The 24,193-nt window shown below is 44.7% G+C and overlaps 1 protein-coding gene across 1 annotated transcript in view; it reads right to left on the reverse strand.

Moving 5' to 3' along the window:
- The window catches only part of cntn1b (contactin 1b), a 595,565-nt gene that overhangs the window by 429,459 nt on the left and 141,913 nt on the right, over nucleotides 1-24,193 (reverse strand). The window contains exons 6-8 of the mRNA XM_078568473.1: nucleotides 17,575-17,781; nucleotides 10,600-10,699; nucleotides 7,711-7,892 (exon numbers count right to left, since the gene is read on the reverse strand). Of these exons, the coding sequence (XP_078424599.1) occupies nucleotides 7,711-7,892; nucleotides 10,600-10,699; nucleotides 17,575-17,781 (489 nt within the window). The remainder of the gene's footprint in view (nucleotides 1-7,710; nucleotides 7,893-10,599; nucleotides 10,700-17,574; nucleotides 17,782-24,193) is intronic.

The following is a 24,193-nucleotide window of genomic DNA, read 5'->3' on the forward strand; positions in this document are numbered from 1 at the left end:
TGGAGGGAGAGTAAAGAACACAAATTGGGGGGAGAGAGAAAGAAACACATACTGGGGGAGAGAGAGAAACACAAACTGGAGGAGAGAGAGAAACACATACTGGGGGAGAGAGAGAAACACAAACTGGGAGAGAGAGAGAAACACAAACTGGGGAGAGAGAAAGAAACACATACTTGGGGGAGAGAGAAACACATACTGGGGAAGAGAGAGAGAGAAACACAAACTGGGGAAGAGAGAGAGAGAAACACAAACTGGGGGAGAGAGAAACACATACTGGGGGAGAGAGAGAAACACAAACTGGAGGAGAGAGAGAAACACAAACTGGGGAAGAGAGAGAGAGAAACACATACTGGGGGGGAGAGAGAAACACACACTGGGGGAGAGAGAGAAACACATACTGGGGGAGAGAGAGAAACAAAAACTGGAGGAGAGAGAGAAACACAAACTGGGGGAGAGAGAGAAAAACAAAATTAAGAAAAGAGAAAAACAGAAAATGAGGGAATGAGGAAGAGAGAGAAACGCAAATTGAAGGAAAAGGGTGAGACAAAAACACAAACTAGGGGAGGGAGAGAAACACAAAATCAGAGAGAAAGAGAACAACACAAACTGGGGGAGAAAGGGAGAGAGAGAAACACAAACTGGGGGAGAAAGGGAGGGAGAGAAACACAAACTGGGGGAGAAAGGGAGAGAGAGAAACACAAACTGGGGAGAAAGGGAGAGAGAGAGAAACACAAACTGGGGGAGAAAGGGAGAGAGAGAAACACAAACTGGGGGAGAAAGGGAGGGAGAGAAACACAAACTGGGGAGAAAGGGAGAGAGAGAAACACAAACTGGGGGAGAAAGGGAGAGAGAAAAACACAAACTGGGGGAGAAAGGGAGGGAGAGAAACACAAACTGGGGGAGAAAGGGAGGGAGAGAAACACAAACTGGGGTAGAGAGAGAAATCAACATAAGAAGCAGGCAGGAGTTCCTTTTCACCTGCAATGTGCATTGTTGTGTAATGTGGTTATTCTGGGTGTTTACAATGTGTTTTATTCTGGGAATTTTCAGGCAGTTTTTGTGCTTCTCTCTTGAACGGAACCTCAGTTCCCCGAATCAGGGATTCAGTCTTGGGCTGAAAACTCATAAAACTGCACAAAAACTCTATTACCAATGATGTTTTTGTTGAATTGGTTGATCCTGAAGAAACAGCAGAGAATAGTTTTTATTTAAATATTACTTATCCTTAGCTCTTACTGCACTTTTGTTTGTTTTCTTCGATTGATAAAGTATGTTTTACATTTCATTATGAAAGAAAAAGTCAAATATTTTATTCAGGGTCTGGTGACATATCAGCAGTTTCACATGATTAAACATCATGCCATCAAATGTTACATAATCAAACCTCCAGGAGTACATCAAACCAGAATTGGAAATCCTCGAGGGGACAGCAGCTTTGGCTGGGAGCCTGGCACGTAATTGCGCTCAGAGAACAGAGTAGCTCTCAAAATATAATGATAACTACCTCTTTATGTGTGGTTAATGTTGCAAGTTTGGGAGGATTTGGTGACTTTGGACTGATGGGCCCCAAAGCTCCCAAGCAATGGAGTTTCCCTCCCCGCAGCTAGGTCTATTATAGACTAATTGAAGAGAGACTGATTGCCACAATAAGTTAACAACTCCATTATCATTGTGCAAGGGAGGTGTCAGCTGTGGCTCAGTTCATAGCACCCTTGCCTTTGAATCAGAGGGTTGTGGGTTCATGTCCCACTCCCAGAAACCAAGAACTGTGATTGTACTCGAAAGAGTTGCAATCTGTGACTGTTGATAACTCGAAAGAGTTTCCTCCCTCTCTCCCCGCAACAAATGACCATACCCATTTCAATCATTGTGCAAGGGAGGTGTCAGCTGTGGCTCAGTTCATAGCACCCTTGCCTTTGAATCAGAGGGTTGTGGGTTCATGTCCCACTCCCGGAAACCAAGAACTGTGATTGTACTCAAAAGAGTTGCAATCTGTGACTGCTGATAACTCAAAAGAGTTTCATTGTGCAAGGGAGGTGTCAGCTGTGGCTCAGTTCATAGCACCCTCGCCTTTGAATCAGAGGGTTGTGGGTTCATGTCCCACTCCTGGAAACCAAGAACTGTGATTGTACTCGAAAAGAGTTGCAATCTGTGACTGTTGATAACTCAAAAGAGTATCATTGTGCAAGGGGGTTAACAGGATGGTAGAAGTACCAAGACATGGGTTCCTTTAACTACCCCAGCAACCTCGCTTACAGGTAACTCAATAAAGGGTACGAAAAAGGGAAGAGCAAAGAATTTTTAACAAGTGTTCTTATGCATTGCTGGAGGAGCCCAGTAATCACAATTGTCCTATGCTCCCTGATATCAGAATAGGCTGGGTCCAGGAGGAAATCTCCTCCATCAGCCCTCTGCTTCACGGATCTCCCAATTCTTTCAAAATTCTCCAACACACCTGAATAAAATGTCGGTGTTCCCAAATTCATATTCTCATTTACTAGTTATTATATGATAAATTAATAAAGAGAAATGGTTTCTACTGAAGGGTTGGTAAGAAGGGGGCCAGATTTAAGATAATTGGCAAAAGAACCACAGGGGAGATGAGGGGAATTTTTTTTTTTACACAGCAAGTTGTTTATGATCTGAAATTCATTGCCTTGAAGGGTGATGGAATAGTAACTTTCGAAAGGGAATTGGATAAATATTTGAAAAGGGAAAAAATATTGCAGGGCTATGGGGAAAGAGCAGGGGAGTGGGACTAATTGGATAGCTCTTCCAAAAAGATGGGACAGGCACAGTTGGCCGAATGGCCCCCTATAAGATCCTATGATTGAGGCCTCAGCCTCCACTGTGTGGTACGTGTACATCACGGTAGTTTTGAATGCTGTATTTGGATGCAGTGTCCCTAGAATGCTGTGTTATTTGATCCTATTCTGGCACGTTTCAGGAATCTGGATATATACAAAATACAGTTTTCTGCAAAACTGCAAAATTATGAAAGTGCACTTAATCACAAACACACATCTGAATCCACAATGATCTTTAAGTGAAGAGTTCTATTTCGGGCCAGCAATGCTTCCGCACTTTGCCAAGGATTAAATGCTAGAAAATGTTTGCTCCTGCTTCGTATAATACTTGTTAGGATTCCAAACTCTAATCCCTACACTGCTCTGCAGTGGGAGGCAGTTGATCTGCTGTTCAGTGGAAGACAATGCTGGCTCAATTAAAGCTCCTTAAAAACCACTTATCGAGCCCATCAAGCTTAAAGAAGTGTGTGAGTGCTTGAAGGAGAAGCGGAGGTTGATGTCAAATCAGATCTGAGAGCACTTTGTCATGTGAATGGAAATGATGCAGCGTGGGACACAAAAACCTAATTAAGTTACTCATTTAATATTTAACTCAACATCAAAGTGCCAAAATATAATTTTGGAAGGGAGCTTTTGACTCATCAAGCTAAGGGTGGTGGTTCTAAGGACTGGGACATGTCACCATTTCAGTGCTACTATCAAGCACTGCCAGGACTAATTAGCTTAACTGGTGCAGGGCAAGAGCTTTCCATTCTGCCCCAACAATGTGACTCAGTCCCAGGGTCATGGAAAAGGGCCATCATTTTACACGAAGCACCCAAAAAGAACATAAGAATGTGACTGATCTAGTCCGTTAGAGAGCAAGCTTCAAAGAACAGCTAAATAATTGTCAAAATCAGGTGTTTTAAGGGGGGTTTTATGGTTATAATTTTGATAAAGTAAACCCACAGCAATACTTTAAGATATACTAAAGCAGCAGGACAAGGGACACAGATTCAGGGTTGTAAAGGGTGAAAGTAGGACAGAAATGAGAAAGTGCTTCTTGACACAGAGTGTGATCAAGGGTTGATCATGTGTTGCCAGGAAGGGGAGTTGAAGGGAGTGAAAGAATGAGATCAGATGAGCTGAACCTATCATGAGCTGGGACTACGGCCTGAGGGAAATTTATGTCTCTGGTTTAAAGAATAAAGAACTAGCACAGCATTGAATCTAAAGATAGACAGAAATACGTCATAATGGCATCAACATCAATAAGCAAAACTCAGTAAACTGTGCCGTTTCTTCAGGTTTGCTGAATTTTTGCTATTGATGAGAAGATAGGAAGACAAACAGGAGGAACAAATTCCTGTACTATCTGCCCAGCCTGTGTACACCTTTTCAAAGAACTCCACAAGTGGGAGGTTTGTTCTACCAAAACCTATACCTCCAGCCTATCCTATCACACTGCCTTCTTGTGGACAGATGAACTAACCAACCTTGTGAACTCATCAGCAACTGCTCTGTGCGTTACTGGGAGCAGTAATACCTAAAGTTGCTTTCGCTCCAGGAAATTCATTTATGCGCAACAAATAAACTCAGTTGACACTGGAGGGTTTATTGGAAGTTAATATCGCAATAATCTCAAGCATAAGAATTGTCTTGGCAGCTCCGCCACACAGGAAGGTGCAGGTAAAAAAGGACTAGGGTCATCGACAGTTCAAAAAATACCATTCCTATATCTGACAAGCCCCTCAGTCACTAATTTCTCCAAGGTTTTCCAGCTCGCACCTTTGCCCACCTCTGGAGGTGCATACTTTAACATAGCTTGGGTAAAGCACCAGTGAGACAGCACTTTCTGTCCCTTCTAGCTTTATCCATAGACTTCAAAGGGTGAGTTATCTACTGACAGTAAAACAGTCTTCATTGGCCAGCTGACTGACAGCTGGGATGGTGGGTTATCTTATGAGGAAGGGTTGGACAGGCTGGGCCTGTGTCTATTGGAGTTTAGAAGAATGCGAGTTGATCTTATTGAAACATATAAGATCTGAGGGGACTTGAGAGGATGGATGCTGAAAGGATGTCTCCCTTGTGGAAGAGGCAGAACTAGGGGACAGTTTAAAAATAAGGGGTCTCCCATTTAAGACGGACATGAGAAGAATTTTTTTCTCTCAGAGGTTAGTGAATCTTTGGAACTCTCTTCCCCGGAGAGTGGTGGAGGGTCAATTAATATTGATTAGGTAGATTCTTGACTAACAAGGGAGTCGAAGGTTATCGGGGGTAGGCGGTATATGGGGTTGAGGCCACAATCAGATCAGCCATGATCTTATTGAATAGCAGAGCAGACTCGAGGGGCCGAATAGCCTACTCTGCCCCTAATTCGTATCTTCGCATGTGGAGGATACCCAGCTCAAGGGTGAGAATGAGAACTCAAAATAGTCAAATGGACATAAATTCAAAAGCCTTCAATTTTAAGGCTGTCCAAATGTGTGAAGAACACCAGAAGAAAATGTTTATTTGTATGAATCATCATGAAACTCAGAGAGAAAATTACTGACAGCTCATAACTAGCATCTTTCTGTCACTTCTATCCTCAATGTTCTTTGTTCAATTTCTGAGAAGCTTAGAATCCACTGATGAGTGAAAACAGCAAGAGGCAACTTGAAGAAAGGTCAATGAAAGAGCAGGCCTCTTTTTTCCTCCACCTTAATTGAATCTAAAATCCTCTGCTTTAGGCAATCAGGTAATTGCCTCTCAGAGATGCAAAGGTTTGATACTTTTTATTGGAGATAATGAACCTCGCCAAATGTCAATTTGTTTTGTTTTTGTTTTTCTCAATAAAGAGATGAATTCTTCTTAAAGCCACCTACCTCTTGTAAATGAGTGACACTGTTAGAATCATAGGGAACACCTTCCACGAATATTCTAGCTTTAATGCAAAGCCCTTTCAATTCAGGCCAACACTGACAATCTTGACAGACTTGCTTTTTATTGTTGTCGCCTTTCACAACCTCAGGATGTTCCAAAGTGCTTTACACCCAATGAAGTAATTTTGAAATGTTTTGAAAACTGTTTTGATGTAGGAAATGTAGAAGCCAACATACGCAAAGCATGTTCCCACAAATAACTTTCCGATATTGGCCAGGTAATCTGTTTTTAGGATGTTGACTGAGGGAATAAATACTGGTCAGGGCACCATAGGGAGAACACTCCTTCAAAAAGTGCCATAGGATCTTCTATGCCCATCTAAACAGGCTTTGGTTTAGTGTTTCATCCAAAAGATAGAATCAGTGTCAGTGCAGTACTCCTGCAGTGCTGCAGTGGACTGTTAGCCTAGATTAGTGCTCGGGGCAGAAGTCGAGAGCAGGAGTTGTGAGCGGGCGCCAGGGCAGATGGTAAATATTAACTCCCGGTCCTCAACAGCACAGCTTCAGTCAATCATCCGGCAGTTTACAGGAGGAGGCAGTAAGAGGCTGTCGTCAGTCACATGAACAAAAGATTGTCAGGTAGATCAGGGTGAGGTCGAGGCATGGCTTTGTAACACCAAGGGGAGAATTTTCCCTGATCGGGTCCGCGCCGCCATTTTACGTGGGTGGGCCAATTAAGGCCTGCCAAGCATGACGTGCACCCGGAAGCGCTGAGCGCTCCCTGTATGGGCTCGGGGTGGGGGGGTTCCCTGAGCCGGGGCCTGCGCTCTTTCACATATGCACGCGAAAAAGCTAAGGAATCTCTGTGCCTCAGAGAGATTAGTTTAAGTTTTAAAAATCTAAATAAAGAAAAGAAAAAATTTTAAGACATATTCCCTCATGTGACAGTGTCACATGAGCTGGGACATGCCAATGACTTTTTATACAAATTTTTATTCAATTTATAAACACTTCACAAAACCTCATCCCGCCCATGGGTGAAGTTCCATGAGAAATGGGAAGGCCGCCTGGGCTCTTCGCCTGCCCCCCCGCCAACCTTAAGGTTGGACGGGCAGCTCAGTTTATTAGTTTAACTAGTTTTTAAATGGTCTTACTAGGCCTTTGACAGTTTGGCGGGCACGCAGCTAACTCGGCAAGCAGGCCCCGCCCCCGCTCGCCGAGCCGAAAATTCTGGCCCAAGGGTTGGGTGGCGGGGTGGGGCGCATTAACTTCCTCTTTGGGCCTAGCAAAGCTCCGGTTCCTCCTGCCCCCCACAATGTATTTCATTTCTGGGCCTCTTCTGGCCCCCGATGACATCAGAGCCCAACTGCATATTTAAAGAACTACACCAGTTTCTGACAGTGTCTCAGGCCTGCTCTGCTGAACAGTTTAATATCAGAGCCTGCAGCATCAGAACGTGGCATCAACAGCTAAGTCCAACTGATGAGTTTAACAGCCCACCCACTGCCCAGTCAGCAGGGTTAAGATCACCTCTTCTTTAAACTATGTGGCGGGACAATAAAACAGGTCAAAAATTAAGGCTTTTCAGAAAGGTAATGAAATGGAAGCTGTGGTGTGACTGGTAGGGTGTTGTTAACTGATTCAAGGCTCACGATGTACATCTTAACTGACTGAGGCCATCATTAGGGAGCTGTCACAACGTGCCACACTAAGAGGCAGTAAGAGGAATTCTCCCACTCCTAATCTGGAAATCTAGCCCCTTATGGCTTAACAGTATCATTGAATCCTCGGGTTACCAACCCTCCTGCCGGTGAAAACAGTTTCTTCTTAAGTCTTTTCAAAGTGATCATAATTTTGAACACCTCTATTAAATCTCCCCTTCATCCTCTAAGGCCTTGGCATCCTTTTGATAGTGTGGTGTCTAGAAATAGACACAACGTACCAGTTAAAGCCCAATCAGTGACTTATAAAAGATGAGCATAGCTTTTTTTTGGAAGACCGGCCCCTTGATCTCAAACACAGAGCTAGGCTTGGCCAAGCAGAAGATGGGTTTTCCTTACCATGTACGGTGAGCCGTCCTTCAACACGGTCCCTTCCTTTGGAATTTCTCGCTTCACACACGTAAACCCCTTCATCCTCAGGCTGGATGTTTGTTAGCCTTAGGACTGAGTTGAAGTTGAGCAGCTCGGCACTGTTTGGTAACTTTCCCTCCAACTTCCACCACTGGATTTGCGGAAGTGGGCTGAAGGATGTCAGGGAGGGTCGGAGGGATGGAAAGAGAGAGAGAGAGAGAGAGAGAGAGAAGAGAGAAGGGGGGAGAGAGAGAGAGAGAGAGAGAGAGAACAGGTTTGTGCATGGCAGTGATAGATCAAATGTCAAGCCAAGAAAAGCCAAAGTCAAATGTACACTGTGTCAAACTAAGCTGACCATCGGAGATCTCGCCTAAAAATTAAATGCATGATGTACTGCTCAATTTATCGAGACCAATGCAGCTCCAGGGAGGGCTCTTGCTCTGGTAGCCCTTTACGCAGACCATTCTCCAGGATTAAGACGACAGTGTGAAAACACATTCCCAAAGCTCAGCTCTGTATAAGTGTAAGTGCTCCCAGGACAACTAGCATTTTAAAGAAAATATCCAACCGGGAAGTGCAGAGCCATGTAATGAAGCTATGTAATGAAGCCATGTAAACCACAATGTCGCTGGATCAATTTCTATATCGGCACTGGGTTAATCAATCTCAGCCAGGGTAGGAACTAGGCCTGTTTAATTAGCCTCAACAGCTCTGTGCTTGACTCACCTCTTGAATTTAGCTATTTTGTCCATGTTTGGACTAAAGCTGTAATGAGGTCAGGAGCTGAGTGGCCCTGGCAGAACCCAAACTGAGTGTCAGTGAGCAGGTTATTACTAAGCAAGTGCCACTTGACAGCACTGTTGATGGCCCCTTCCATCAATATACGGATGACTGAGAATAGGCTGATGGGGTGGTAACTGACCAGGTTGGATTTGTTCTACTTTTTGTGTACAGGACACACCTGGGATATTTTCCACATTGCTGGATAGATGCCAGTGTTGTAGCTGTACTGAAACAGCTTGGTTAGGGGTGCGGCTAGTTCTGGAGCACAAGTTGGGCTGTTGTCAGTATCCAGTACCTTCAGTCATTTCTTGATATCACGTGGAGTGAATCAAATTGGCTGAAGACTGGCATCTGTGATGCTGGGGACTTCTGGAGGAGGCCGAGATGGATCATCCACTCGGCACTTCTGGCTGAAGATGATTGCAAATACTCCAGCTTTGGCTTTTGCACCGATGTGCCGGGCTCCCCCATCATTGAGGATGGAGATAATTGTGGACCCTCCTCGTTCCGTCAGTTGTTTAATTGTCCGCCACCATTCACGACTGGGTGTGGCAGGACTGCAGAGCTTAGACCTAATCCCTTGGCTGGGGGATCACTTAGCCCTGTCTATCACTTGCTGCTTATGCTGTTTGGCACGCAAGTAGTCCTGTGATGTAGCTTCACCAAGTTGACACCTCATTTTTAGGTATACCTGGTGCTGCTCCTGACATGCCCTCCTGTACTCTTCATTGAATCAGGGTTGATACCCTGGCTTGATGGTAATGCTAGAGTGGGGGATATGCTGGGCCATGAGGTTACAGATTGTGTTCAAGTACAATTCTGCTGCTGCTGATGGTCCACAGCGCCTCATGGATGCTCAGTTTTGAGTTACTAGATCTGTTCAAAATCTATCCCATTTAGCACAGTGGTAGTGCCACAGAACACAATGGAGGGTATCTTCAATGTGAAGATGGGACTTCATCTCTATAAAGACTATGCGGTGGTCACTCCTACTGATACTGTCATGGACAGATGCATCTGCACCAGGCAGGTTAGTAAGGATGAGGTCAAGTATGTTATTCTCCCTTGCTGGTGTCCTCACCACCCACTGCAGACCCAGTCTAGCAGCTATATCCTTTAGGACTTGGCTAGCTATGTCTGTAGTGGTGCGATTGAGCCACTCTTCGTGATGGATATTGAAGTCTCCCACCCAGGGTACATTCTGTGCCCTTGCTACCCTCAGTGCTTCCTCAAAGTGGTGTTCAACATGGAGGAGCACTGATTCATCAGCTGAGGGGGGACTGAATGTGGTAATCAGCAGGAGGTTTCCTTGCCCATGTTTGACCTGATTCCATGAGACTTCATGGGGTCCAGAGTCAATGTTGAGGACTCACATGGTAACTCCCTCCCGACTGTTTACCACTGTGCTGCCACCCCTGGTGGGACAGGTCATACCCAGGGATAGTGATGGTGGCGTCTGGGACATGCTCTGTAAAGTATGATTCCGTGAGTCTGGCTATTGCTTGATATTCTGTGGGATAGCTCTCCCAATTTTGGCACAAGCCCCCAGGTGTTAGTAAGGAGGTTTTTGCAGGATTGACTGGACTGGGTTGTCTTTTCCAGTGCCTAGGTCGATGCCGGGTGACCTATCCAGTTTCATTCCTTTTAGATTTCATAGCAGTTTGATACAACTGAGTGGCTTGTTGGGCCATTTCAGAGGGCACTGGAAAGTCAACCACGTTGCTGTGGGTCTGGAGTCATATGTAGGCCAGGCCAGATAAGGACGGTAGATTTCCTTCTCGAAAGGTCATTACTGAACCTTCTCAGAGAAAGAAATCTGGAATTCTCTTCACAGAATGCTGTGGATGTTGAGTCAACTGGAATTTTAAAACTGAAATAGGTTATTTGATATTAGGCAAGGGTATTTCTGGATATGAACGTGGCACAAATCAGCCATGATCCAATTAAATGATGGAGTAGGTTCAAGGGACTGAATGGTCTACTTGTGTTCCCATCTAAACCTGATGCTTCATTAATACCTGCAAGTGAGAGAAGACTAGCAAGAGCAGATTGTGCTACCCTTCAAACTGTAGCTATCTTACTGCTCATACTTACTTTCCAAGTGCAAAGCATTCAAGAGTTAGATTATGGCCCATCAGGACTTGGGTGTCAGTGAACTTCACTCTGATGTCAGCAGGATATCTTCTCACTACACCTGAGATTTAAATCAGACAGTACGAGAAATGTTACTTGAGTTGCTTGTGACCATTCAGTCACAAGTGCTACGTGAGTAAGATGAACAACAGGACAAATCCACATAATTATGAAAACTCCCAGAGTGTTACATTGACTTCAGTTTCAATCACCATTTACTAGCAATTGCGACAAAAGGACTATTTGGCTCCCGGATGACATAGCAAGTTCAGCCTACCAGTACCTGAGATGCAACATTGGGAGGATTCCAGTTTCTATCCTCAGCCGGCACCCAATAGACTCGTCCCAATGGCAGCCTAGGTTGGCATGACAAAATTGACCACAGTGCCTACCAATTAGCAAGGGCAGTGAATAATGCAAATAACTGGCAGCGTCCCCCCTTCTGGCTGTCATTAGTGACTTGCACTGGAAGCTGCAATTCTGCCAGGTAGCTAGGATTTCTGTTGTATGGTGGTCGAGTTTTGCTATTAATGACAGAGTTGATATGCAGACACTTCTTGGGTGTTTTTTAAGACAACATAATATTTACACTGGGTAAGGAATTTACAAGTTCAGCCTTTCAGGTGGTTTCCTGGCAAGTGTGGAACGTCACAGCTCCACAACGTCAGATTCTTTGTCAGGAACCTCCTGTTCCGGAGTTAGACCATAAGACCATAAGACATAGGAGCAGAAATTAGACCATTTGGCCCATCGAGTCTGCTCCGCCATTCAATCATGGCTGATAAGTTTCTCAACCCCATTCTCCCGCCTTCTCCCCGTAACCTTTGATCCCCTTAGCAATCAAGAACCTATCTATCTCGGTCTTAAATATACTCAATGACCTGGCCTCCACAGCCTTCTGTGGTAATGAATTCCATAGATTCACCACTCTCTGGCTAAAGAAGTTTCTCCTCATCTCTGTTCTAAAAGGTCTTCCCTTTACTCTGAGGCTTTGCCCTCGGGTCCTAGTCTCTCCTACTAATGGAAACATCTTCCCCACGTTCACTCTATCCAGGCCTTTCAGTATTCTGTAAGTTTCAATCAGATCCCCCCTCATCCTTCTAAACTCCATCGAGTATAGACCCAGAGTCCTCAAACGTTCCTCATATGTTAAGCCTTTCATTCCTGGGATTATTCTCCTGAACCTCCTCTCGACCCTCTCCAGGGCCAGCACATCCTTCCTGAGATACGGGGCCCAAAATTGCTCACAATATTCTAAATGTGGTCTGACCAGAGCCTTATAAAGCCTCAGCAGCACATCCCTGCTTTTATATTCTAGTCCTCTCGAAATAAATGCCAACATTGCATTTGCCTTCCTAACTACCGACTCAACCTGCAAGTTAACCTTAAGAGAATCCTGGACTAGGACTCCCAAGTCCCTTTGCACTCCAGATTTCTGAATTCTCTCCCCATTTAGAAAATAGTCTATGCCTCTATTCTTCCTACCAAAGTGCATGACCTCACACTTCCCCACGTTGTATTCCATCTGCCACTTCTTTGCCCATTCTCCTAACCTGTCCAAATCCTTCTGCAGCCTCCCCACCTCCTCAATACTACCTGTCCCTCCGCCTATCTTTGTATCATCTGCAAACTTAGCCAGGATGCCCTCAGTTCCTTCATCTAGGTCATTAATGTATAAAGTGAAAAGTTGTGGTCCCAACACTGACCCCTGCGGAACTCCACTAGTCACCGGCTGCCATCCTGAGAAGGACCCCCTTATCCTTCTCCTTATCCACTCTCTGCCTCCTGCCAGACAGCCAATCTTCTATCCATGCTAGTACCTTGCCTCTAACACCATGGGCTCTTATCTTACTGAGCAGCCTCCTGTGCGGCACCTTGTCAAAGGCCTTCTGGAAGTCCAAGTAGATAACATACATTGGCTCTCCTTTGTCTAACCTGCTTGTTACCTCCTTAAAGAATTCTAACAGATTTGTCAGGCATGACCTCCCCTTGATGAAACCATGCTGACTTTGCCCGATTTTATCATGCACTTCCAAGTATTCTGAAATCTCATCCTTAATAATGGACTCTAAAATCTTACCAACGACCGAGGTCAGGCTAATCGGCCTGTAATTTCCCGTCTTTTGCCTCACTCCCTTCTTAAACAGGGGGGTTACATTAGCGATTTTCCAGTCCTCTGGGACCCTTCCTGACTCCAGTGATTCCTGAAAGATCACCACTAACACCTCCACTATCTCTTCAGCTATCTCCTTCAGAACTCTGGGGTGTAATCCATCTGGTCCAGGTGATTTATCCACCTTCAGACCTTTCAGTTTTCCTAGCACCTTCTCCTTGATAATGGCCACCATACTCACCTCTGCCCCCCGACTCTCTTGAACTTTGGGGATGTTACTTGTGTCTTCCACTGTGAAGACTGACGTAAAGTACCTATTCAGTTCCTCCGCCATTTCTTTGTTCCCCACTACTACTTCTCCAGCGTCATTTTCCAGCGGCCCAATGTCCACTTTTGCCTCTTTCTTACCCTTTATATAATCTAAAAAAACTCTTGCAATCTTCTTTTATATTACTGGCTAGTTTACCCTCATATATAATCTTCTCCCTCTTTATTTCTTTTTTAGTTGTCCTCTGTTGGTGTTTGTAGGCTTCCCAATCCCCTGGTTTCCCACTGCTCTTCGCTGCATTGTATGCTTTCTCTTTAGCTTTTATGCTGTCCCTGGCTTCCCTTGTCAGCCATGGTTGCCTCGTCCTCCCTTTAGTATGCTTCTTCTTCCTAGGGATGAATTTTTGCTGTGTCTCCCAAGTTACTCCCAGAAACTCCTGCCATTGCTGTTCCACTGTCTTTCCTGCTAGGGTCATCTCCCAGTCACTTCTGGCCAGCTCCTCCCTCATGCCTCTGTAGATGCCTTTATTCAACTGTAATACCGTTACATCTGATTCCAGCTTTTTCCTCTCAAATTGCAGGGTAAATTCTATCATATTATGGTCACTTCCTCCTAAGGGTTCCTTCACCTTAAGCTCCCTTATCAAATCTGCCTCATTACACATCACTAAATCTAGAATTGCCTGTTCCCTAGTGGGCTCCACCACAAGCTGCTCCAAAAAGCCATCTCGTAGACATTCCACAAATTCCTGAGTTGCCTGAACATCAGCTGCTTCAGTGGGCACCTGAAAATCTGTATCCCCAACTCTTACAGGAACATCAGACATGTCAGTCCTACATTGAGTATCCTCAACAGGAAACGCAGACCCAGTCATGATCACTGGTAGAACCAAATCTTGATGATTTATCTCTCTCTTACTTAAATTATCCACATGTTTATGGATGATCTGGCCTTCCAACTCCATGTGGTAAGATAGAGGTCCAGTCACCGCACTTATTTCACCCAGTAACCACTTTGGCCCTTCCCCAAAGTTTTTCACGCATACCGGCTCTCCCAAGGTAATTTTCCTCTCACCAGTCGTGTCTAGTTTTCTGGCTTCCCTGACTCTTTTCCACCTTCCCCTCTAAATTCGGCGTCATTAAGCTCAGTCTCATCCTGAGACGGTGTTTCAAAAATAACTGCAGGTGTGACACCTGTTGTTGTGTGAGGGGTAGTCCTGTAATGAAAAAGAAAGCGTGCTGGCTTGGTTGCCATGGAATCGCCAGTTAGCTTTTTCATGCCTGCTTTGAACATTTGAACTGCCCTTTCGGCCAGTCCGTTTGAGGAAGGGTGGTACGATGCAGTTTTCACATGAGTGATACCGTTGAGGCTGATAAACCGTTGAAACTCAGCACTCATAAATGCTGTACTGTTATCGGAAACGATTACTTCTGGTAGTCCATGAATGGCAAAACTCTGACATAGTTTCTCAATCGTAGCGGCCAACGGTGACTTCACCTCATATATGTTCAACCATTTTAAATGGGCATCGACAATGAGCAGAAACATTGTTCCCAGGAAAGGCCCAACGTAGTCAATGTGTAACCGCACTCAGGATCTACCTGCCCATTCCCATGGGTTTAATGAAGCTGTCACTGGCAACTTTTACAGTTGCTGACATTGCACACAGTGCTTTATGAAACTTTCTATTTTGCTATCCATCCCAGGCCACCATAGATAGCTGCGTGCTATGGTCTTCATTCGGGAAATTCCTGGATGGACACTGGGTAGTTCAATTAAAAGTGGTTCCCTTCCCTTTGGAGGAACTATCACTTGTGCTCCCCACAATAAGGTGCCATCCTGACTGGTTATTTCATGTCTTCTGTTGTATTACAATTTCATTTCAGATACGGGCTCCTGTGACCAACCATGTAGCACTTGTTCTGGTACTTGAGATAGGATTGGGTCCCGACTTGTCCAATCTCTGATCTGTTGAGCACATACCAGCGAGGAATCTAAGAAATTTAACAGTAAAACAAGTTCCTGTGGAACTGGGACGTGCTCATCATTTTCTTGTAAAGGCAAATGACTAAGGGCATCGGTATTTGTGATTTGATTGCCAGGCCTATGTACGAATGTATATATTGTTTGCTGCCAGAATTAAAGCCCATCATTGTATTCTTGCTGAGGCTATGGGTGGTATAGCCTTGTCCTCACTAAACATCCCTAGCAAAGGTTTGTGGTCTGAAAGGATTGTAAAATGGCGTCCGTGTACATACTGGTGAAATTTCTTGACACCAAAGATGATGGACAGGCCTCTTTCTACCTGCTAGTATCCCTTTTCCGCTGTGGTGAGCGTTCTTGATATGTAACCTATTGGCTGTTCCATTTCATCATCCATCCAATGAGAGAGCACTGCTCCCACTCCGTAGGGTGATGGGTCACCTGTCAACACCAATTCTTTCGTCTGGTCATAATCCACTAATAGATTGGACGAGTGCAACAATTGTTTCACCTTTATGAAAGCTTCTTTCTGGGGCGCCTCCCAAGATCAACGTTGGTTCTTTTTGAGTAGAGAATGCAGGGGGGGACAGCCCATAGACAAATTGAGTAAGAATCGCCTATAATAGTTGATCATTTCTAGGAATGATTTGAGCTCTGAGGCGTTCTTTGGTGCAGGTGCCTCTCTTATTGCTCTCACTTTCTCCTCAATCGGGTGGAGGCCCTGTGAATCTACCCGGTGACCCAAATAGATTATCTCCCTCACTTGTAACGTGCACTTTTCTGTTTGTAAATGCACTCCAGCCTGCAAGAAACGTTTTAAGGCTTCTTCTAAGTTTGCCAAATGCTCTTTTTCAGTGAATCCTGTCACCAATACATCGTCTAAAAAGACTATAACCTGGGGCAGTCCCTGCAGTAAGCTTTCCATTGTTCTCTGAAAGATGGCACATGTGGAAGAGACACCGAAAGGCAATCATGTACATTGGTACAACCCTTTGTGGGTATTAATTGTGATAAATTCCCAGGAGGCATTAATCAACTCTAATTATTGATAAGCATGACTCAGGTCAAGTTTTGTATACATTTTCCCTCCAGCCGGCTTGGCATACTAGTCTTCGATTTTTGGACTGGGGTGCCTGTCTGGCTTAGCGACTTTATTAACCCTCAGTTTGTAGCCTCCACAAATTCAGACGCTTTGGTTGTGTTTAAGGATGGGGACTATGGGTGCTGCCCATCCTGAGAACTGAACAGGAAACGCCCAGTTTCTCTAGTTTGTTCAGTTCAATGTCCACTTTTTCTCGCAGGACATACAGCACCGGTCTCGCCTTCATGAAGCGAGGAGTTCCTTCCGGATCCACATGAATCTTGGCCTGTAGGCCCTGGATTTTCCCTAGTTCGTCCTTAAAGACTGTGGTGTACTTTCTAAGTAGCTCTGGTAGCCCACTTGGTCTCAACTGGAAAATTTCAGCCCTTTCTAACTTAATCTCCTTTAACCAATTTTGTCCCAGGAGGCTTGGCCCTTCACCTGCTACCACCATCAAGGTAGCTTTGCCGATTGGCTACCATAATGGACGGTTACTCTGCTTATGCTTTTTACTTGAATGTCTTCACCCGTATATGTTTTTAGCTTGGCAGCTGTTTCTTCTAAACTTAATTGATGTTCACCATTATTCAAATATCTGAAGGTATGTTTCCCCGATTACTGTAGTGGAAGCTCCCATGTCCACTTCCATTTTAACAGGTTTGCCATTTACTTTCATTGTGACAAATATTGGGTCTGTCTTTCCAACTTTCAGATTAAACAACGAGTAACTTCTTGAATTTGGTGCTTCAGGCTCTTCTACATTGCAGATTTCATGGGAAAACTGGGAAAATGAAGAACTTCAATATTCTGCTAGTGAGACTCCTTCTTCAATCTCCAGCAAGCAAGATCTGATAAACTTGTGTGGCACTCTGAGCCAGGAGTCCATGTCCAAAGTTAGGAAATTTCACATTACATAGAATTTATGGCACAGAAAGAAGTCATTGGCCCAACCAGTGGACGTTTATGCTCAACTCAAGCTTCGTCACATCTTTCATTGTCTAAATCTACCATCGTGACCCTCTGTTCCCTTCTCCCCAATGTGCTTTTCGAATTTCCCCTTAAGTGCATCTATACCATTCATTTCAACCACTCCCTATAATAGCGGGTTCCACATTCTCATCACTCTTTGGGTAAAGAAGTTTCTTCGGAATGCCTTACTGAATTTCTTGGTGACTATCTTATAAAGACACACACACACACATAAATATAATATATACATAGATATAAAAATGTATTATATTTATGCACTCACAAATCATTGCAACATGCAAAATTCTGCCTCGTGACTGTAAATTCCTGCAGTCAAAAACAAAACTCATAGGCTCTGTTCTAAACCATACGCTTTAAGGAGTGGTTTCCATATTGGGCTCAAAATTTCTTTTCACTGATGGCCTGAAATAAACCCCATCCGGACACTTGAATTTTTCTTTCTACCCCCTTGAAAAGCGAAGCAATTCGGAGAGAAGTGTTTATAAAAATGAGAGTTCTCACCGTCAGTCTGAGGGATGAGTGGGATGTACTTGCTGAAAACGCTTTTGGAGATGGATGGGCTTGTGACAATGCAGGAATAGTTGCCTATGTCGGCCTCTTCCACTTTCGCAATGTACAGATTCCCGGTCGTTTGAGAAACAAAACGCCGCCTGCCGGACATGATGAACTTGGGGAACTCGTTCAGTAGCCAGCGATAGGTGAGGTCATCTGCAGGGAAACAAAACATTCCCTGTAGTTAGCCCAGGGCTTGGTGAAGAATATCCCAGTTAAAGCACTCTGAGAAAAAAACAGCTCTAGAAACAGTTTTACAAAGGGTTGTGCTGCTGAATGTCTGCGCTGAATTGAACACTACTCGAGTCTAACATCGGCTTCAGGTTTAGCCAGTTCATGTAAAGCAAGGGTTTGGTTCAGGTTACATTTTCCTACACTGCATTCCACAATGAGGTGCATTCTAAATGGGGCATCAACGCAATTACATTTTTGCAAGGAGTAGTAATTGGAAGAAATCTTTCCATTAGAAAAAGAAAGACCTCCAATCATAGAAACATAGAAACGAGGAGCAGGAGTAGGCCATTCAGCCCTTCGAGTCCAACTCAATAGCCTGCTCCTGCTTTCTCCCCATGCCCTTTGATCCCTTTCGCCCCAAGAACTATATCTAACTCCTTCTTGAAAACATAAAATGTTTTGGCCTCAACTACTCTCTGTGGTAACAAATTCCACAGGCTCACCGCTCTCTGGGTGAAGAAATTTCTCCTCATCTCAGTCCTAAATGGTCTACCCCATATCCTCAGACTGTGACCCCTGGTTCTGGATTCCCCCACCATCGGGAACATCCTTCCTGCATCCACCCTATCTAGTCCTGGTAAAATTTTATAGGTTTCTATGAGATCCCCCCTCATTCTTCTGAACTCCAGCGAATATAATCCTAATTGACTCAACCTCTCCTCATATGTCAGTCCCGCCATCCCAGGAATCAGTCTGGTAAACCTTCGCTGTAGTCCCTCTATAGCAAGTACATCCTTCCTTAGATGAGGAGACCAAAACTGCACACAATATTCCAGGTTTAGTCTCAGCAAGGCCCTGTATAAGTGCAGCAAGACATTCCTGCTCCTGTACTCGAATCCTCACTATGAAGACCAACATACCATTTGCCTTCTTTACCACCTACTGCACCTGCATGCTTACCTTCAGCGACTGGTGTACGAGGACACCCAGGTCTCGGTGCACATTCCTCGCTCTCAATTTATAGCCATTCAGATAATAATCTGCCTTCCTATTTTTGCTACCAAAGTGGATAACCTCACATTTATCCACATTATACTGCATCTGCCATGCATTTGCCCACTCACTCAGCTTGTCCAAATCACCCTGAAGCATCTCTGCATCCTCCTCACAGCTCACCCTCCCACCTAGCTTTGTATCATCTGCAAATTTGGAGATATTACATTTTGTTCCCTCATATTGCATCTTTGGTGACCTTATGAAGTCCCAAGAATTTTACAGCCAAGTACCCACTTTGTAGTAACCGTGGCTCATTTGTGCATGAATTGGCTGCAATTTTTCCTACATGCAACACAGACTACACCTCAGAAGTAGTTCATTGGCCATAAAGTGCTTCTGAAGTTGTGAAAGGTGCTATATAAATCCAAGTTTTTTTTTGTGCAAGTGCAGTAGTTTCACTTATGAGGATTGAAATCCCCATGACTCATGAGCAGATATACCATTTCTGGCCTGTATTGGGAGTGTCAAAATGATCGTGATTGAGGAAAGGTAATTCCATTCCCTTTCTCACATCCTGACTGGTGAGACCCCCATTCTAGGGAGCAAAATGACCATCTAACTCACTATGTAACACAGCCCCATTTAAACACCTGATAAGAACAGAAAATACTATGAAACTATGACACATCAGTCAGCAGCTAGAAAATAAAAGTCAAAAACTTATGCTCCAGCAATGTCCCAGCTGAAAAGTTAACCCACTGTTCCCTTTCAGGTGAGTTGAACTTTGTTTTCTGTGCTGAGGTTAAGTCCAAAGGAAGGTGAATGCTGAATGGGACAGACTGGGACAGGAAAGTATTGTTCAATGTGTAGACTTGGAAGCCAGATGTATGGGCTCCTTCGAACAGGGGCTAACAACCAAATCACGATCGCTTCATTTTAATTGTGTCTTGTGTCACAAGCATTCAAACAACTTTCAGTTTCATTCACTTTCATTATTTATACATTAGCGCATTTTTTATGTGATCCATAAAACCAATTTTGCTATTTCCTCACATTGCTCAAATGGGGAGTTCAAAGTTCATTGTATTCAGGCAGTGGCTTAAATTGTAAATATACATCGTTAATACACCATAAAATATGCTCATCTGTAATGTATTCTAACTGCTCCAAATAGAACACACTTCCTGTAAGCATGACACTCACTTCCTGTCACATTGCAGTACATCCTCTGAGGCACCAAGTGCAATGGTGTGGAAGATCAGCCATGATATCTGAAAGTCATGTGGGCCGTTATGCACCTCGTGTGAATTTTCACACTTACTTCATATAACTTTCCCCATGATACATTGTTGATCAATAATCATGAGCAATACCAAAGGCACATCCGCTGGTACCATAAATAAATGCTGTGAGTAGTGGGCAAAAACAAAACTTCAGATTTGCTCGATTCACCCATTCCTTTAACTCCCAAATTTTTAGGATTGGAGAGCATTTTAAAAATCAGGAATCCTGTTCCTGAGCGAGTCAGCAGGACAAGATGAAAATTCACCCACCAAAACCAGGGCAGTTGAGAAGTGCCCTGGATGTATTCTACAGTGAGAGGAGCTGGTCATCAGGTGTCCACATCATCTTGCGTGTTCGTGCCAGGCTATTTAAGTTGGGAATGATTATTTTGGAGTTTGCCATTGGAAAGTGGCAGGTGGGGGTTAGGGTTAGGGTTAGGGTTCTGTCCAGCTCTCTCACTTCTGTTCTTATTTTGAATTACACAAATTATTGGTTAATGAGACTTCATGAAGAAAACTAGGAACAGTCCTACGTTAAGGCTAAGTAACAGAATCCTCAGTGTATATACCATTGATAGAGAATCTAAGTTCAGTCCATTGAAAATCAATTACCTTAGGAAGCCAGTAAGGGGAAAATTATGCATTACACAGTAGGAAATTGGAAATGAGGGTATAGACAAAGGAAAGAGGCAAAGAAAGTATCCAATATGAGAAAGATCTGTGGATACCTGATAGTGCCCTCCCCATGGGACAGGTGAGAATACCCCTATGAAGAGTTCAGCAGAGTTCCAGGGCGTAATGCTGAATGTTTATTGGTATCGTGGATAGGATGCAACAGGAATCAAGAGGAGGAGAGAAGTGAACACACTAATCGAGACAGAATGTGAATGAGAGAGCACCGTGAGGAACTATTCATAGACTTCATTTGGGGCTTAAAAGGCAGAGGAGAACATCTCGGCGTTGCGTGATACTGTAAGACAGATGGGTTCTAAGTTGTCATACTTGCTGTCTCATTCATTAAGCACATGCGGTCAGCCCTAATTCTGGGTTCTTGGCATCTTTCAGCAAAATTAATGCACCATCCATGAATGGCTAGTTTTCGTATTCTCTGACCCTCTGCTAAAAGCCCAGCCTGTGTGGCATTTGTAGGACATTGAGCGTCTTTTCCAGTCGTCATCCTTGGCCATTTCCAGCAGATTTGGTAAAATATTGACACAGCCGTCCGTGTCAAATGTTATTCATGAATCAGAAGAGATGTGAAATCCCTTGGATGGTTCCAGATTGCTGCCCATGTAGTGACTGTCAGCGGCCACAAGGTGGTGAGAGATGTGCACTGTACAAAAGCTTTTCTCACTGATACAACCAACATTAAATGAAGTAAGGAGAGCTGAAGGATCTTCAGGGAATTAGCTTATCTCTGCTCCATTCCACTGCCAGCAGGTTTAATTCAGATGTCGGCAGCTGCTTTTCCACATGTTGTGAATAAGTGTTCATCTGAAATGCAGCTTCCAATCTCTTGTTCATTGACAGCGCCAAAGAGTTTAAAAAGGGAAGCTGCACTCATTCACTTTTAATCCAGTATCCAAGGATAAAGATGCAGAGTCCACAGACCTGTTGTTCCTGATGTTTGACAAACTCTAGGTAAATCCCAGCTCTTTGTTACAGGTCAGTTGGTCAGGGAAGATAATCTGGTACCAGAAGGGAAAGTGAGCGATTCACTCCGAGGAGACTGAAGATGGAGGACATCAAAGGAAACACATGACCTCATCAGCTAGCACATGAAAGAGGGATCTCAGTTGGTTGAGTGCCAGCGATGCACAGCTTGATTGCCAGCAGGCTTCATGCCGCCTTTCATCTTTAAGACATTAATAACTTGAGTGTTGTCCCTCAGGACATGGGCAGAATGCAAGAGTCTGCAGGGAGGGAGCAGTGAATGTCAGCCTGTTGCTGCATCTCCTTGTGCCAAAAGAGACTGGCCTCCACAGCTAATCTGTCTATCCGTCTCCTTCCTCTCCCTCAATATTCCCCTCCTGATTCCCTCCCATTCAATAATTTCTTAATGTAGTCCATGCGGCCTAGTATTCACGACTGAGATGGGGGTGGTCGGGGGGGGCGAGGCAGAAATGGCAAGTTCACACTGGTGCAGGCCTAAGCTTTATTTGTGGGACATAGAAGAGCACTCCTCCTCCTCCTCCAACACCCACAAGGAAAGTTCAAAAAAACCTATTTGAACTTCTCCTGGCTTGGATCCTCACTCCCACCGACTGCGAAATCTCACTCAGGCCGTTGAGTTAAAATGGCAGTTGAATCCCGATGGTGTCACCATGACCTGACACCCGTGTGTCAAACAGACTCTAGCCAGCATTGGATGTATGTTCCTGCCTCCTGCTTTAATGAGCAGGTTAATACTGGGAATGGTCAGCTCAAGGGCTATTTTAACTGCCCCCACCCCTCCCACCGCCCTGGTATTATGAAAAGTGTGAGCAGGTAGGAGACATTTCCGAAGGCAGAGGATTGCTGAAACATGGTTTTCGTGAAATATGGAGAGTAAGGGCAGCGTCCGAGAGCAGCAGGGATAGAAGGAGCAGAGGTCTGATACACAGCAACAAAAGGACCAGAGGCACAGAGCAGTGGGGATAAAAGGGATAGAGGCCTGAGAGCAGAGCGAGAACAGGACCAGAGGCAGAGAGCAGTGGGGATAAAAGGGATAGATGCCTGAGAGCAGAGTGAGAACAGGACCAAAGGCTGAAAGCAGTGGGGATAAAAGGGATAGAGGCCTGAGAGCAGAGCGAGAACAGGACCAGAGGCAGAGAGCAGTGGGGATAAAAGGGGTGGGAGTGGAGTCTGAAAGCACAGCGACAGCAGGACCAGAGGCTGAAAGCAGTGGAGATAAAAGGGCTGGAGGTCTGAGAGTGAGCGACAACAGGACCAGAGTCCAAGATCAGTGGAGATAAAAGGAGTGGAGGTCCGAGAGCACAACGATAGCGGGATCAGCAGCAGAGAGCAGTAGGGATAAAAGTGGCGGTGGTCTGAGAGCAGAGAGACAGCAGCAGCACCAGAGGCTGAAAGCAGTGGGGATAAAAGGCATGGAAGTGGAGGAAGAGAGTGAAGAACATTGCGAGTAGTATCACAGGCAGCAGGTAGATGACCAGGTGGTGAGTATTTTCTTTTTTTGCTCTTTAAGCTAGGAAAGTGGTTTAAACTAGAAGCTGGGAAAATATAATGATTACTTTAGTAAATTAATAATCTAAAACTAGTTAAATCAGATGAAGCAATTAGTTATAAAACTAAAATAGAGTCTATGAAAGTGTTATCTAATTAAATAGGTAAGACAGGGTTGGCAGGGCAGATATGTGTTGTAACTGCAGCATGTGGGAGTTGGTGGAGACCAGCAAGATTCTGAGCAACCACATCTGCAAGAAGTGTCTGCAGCTCAAGGAACTTTACTTCAGAGCTGGTGACATGATGATGCATCAGGAAGAGACATACCTGGACACTTTGATTCAGGAGGTATGCACAACCCTTAGGTAAGACAGTGGTGTAAGTTTGGTCAGGGAGAGGAGGCATGACTACGAGTAGAGCAGCTATGGGGGCCCAGGGTGTAGAAGCCTCAGTATATTCCTAGCTGAATAGTTGAGAACAAAGACTGCAGGAAGGGTAGGGAAACTGATCATACCAAAGGAGGTCATTCAAATTGGGGGAAGTAAAAGGGAATGTGGAAGTGGCAGGGGATAGCATGGTGAAGAGGATATATACTGTTCTCTGCAGCCACAATCAGGAGTCCTGATAGTTCTGTTGCCTCCCCAGTGCTGGGGTTAAGGGTATATCCTCATAGTGCCAGGGTTAAGGATATATCCTCGCAGGATTTTGACCCAGTGACAGTGAAGGCACAGGGCGATACAGTTCCAAGTCAAGATGGTGTGTGGCTTGAAGGGGTGCTTTCAGGTGGTGTTCTCATGCATTTGTTGCCCTTATCCTTTTTAGGTGGTAGAGGTTGCAGGTTTGGGAGGTGCCTTGCCAGTTTGCTGCATTGCATCTTGTAGATGGTGCTCACTGCTGCCACTGAATGCTGGTGGTGAAGGGAGTGAATGTTTAAGTGGGTGAATTTGTCGAAT

The sequence above is a fragment of the Cetorhinus maximus genome, chromosome 22, assembly GCF_964194155.1.
Source record: "Cetorhinus maximus chromosome 22, sCetMax3.hap1.1, whole genome shotgun sequence".
Lineage (NCBI taxonomy): Eukaryota > Metazoa > Chordata > Chondrichthyes > Lamniformes > Cetorhinidae > Cetorhinus > Cetorhinus maximus.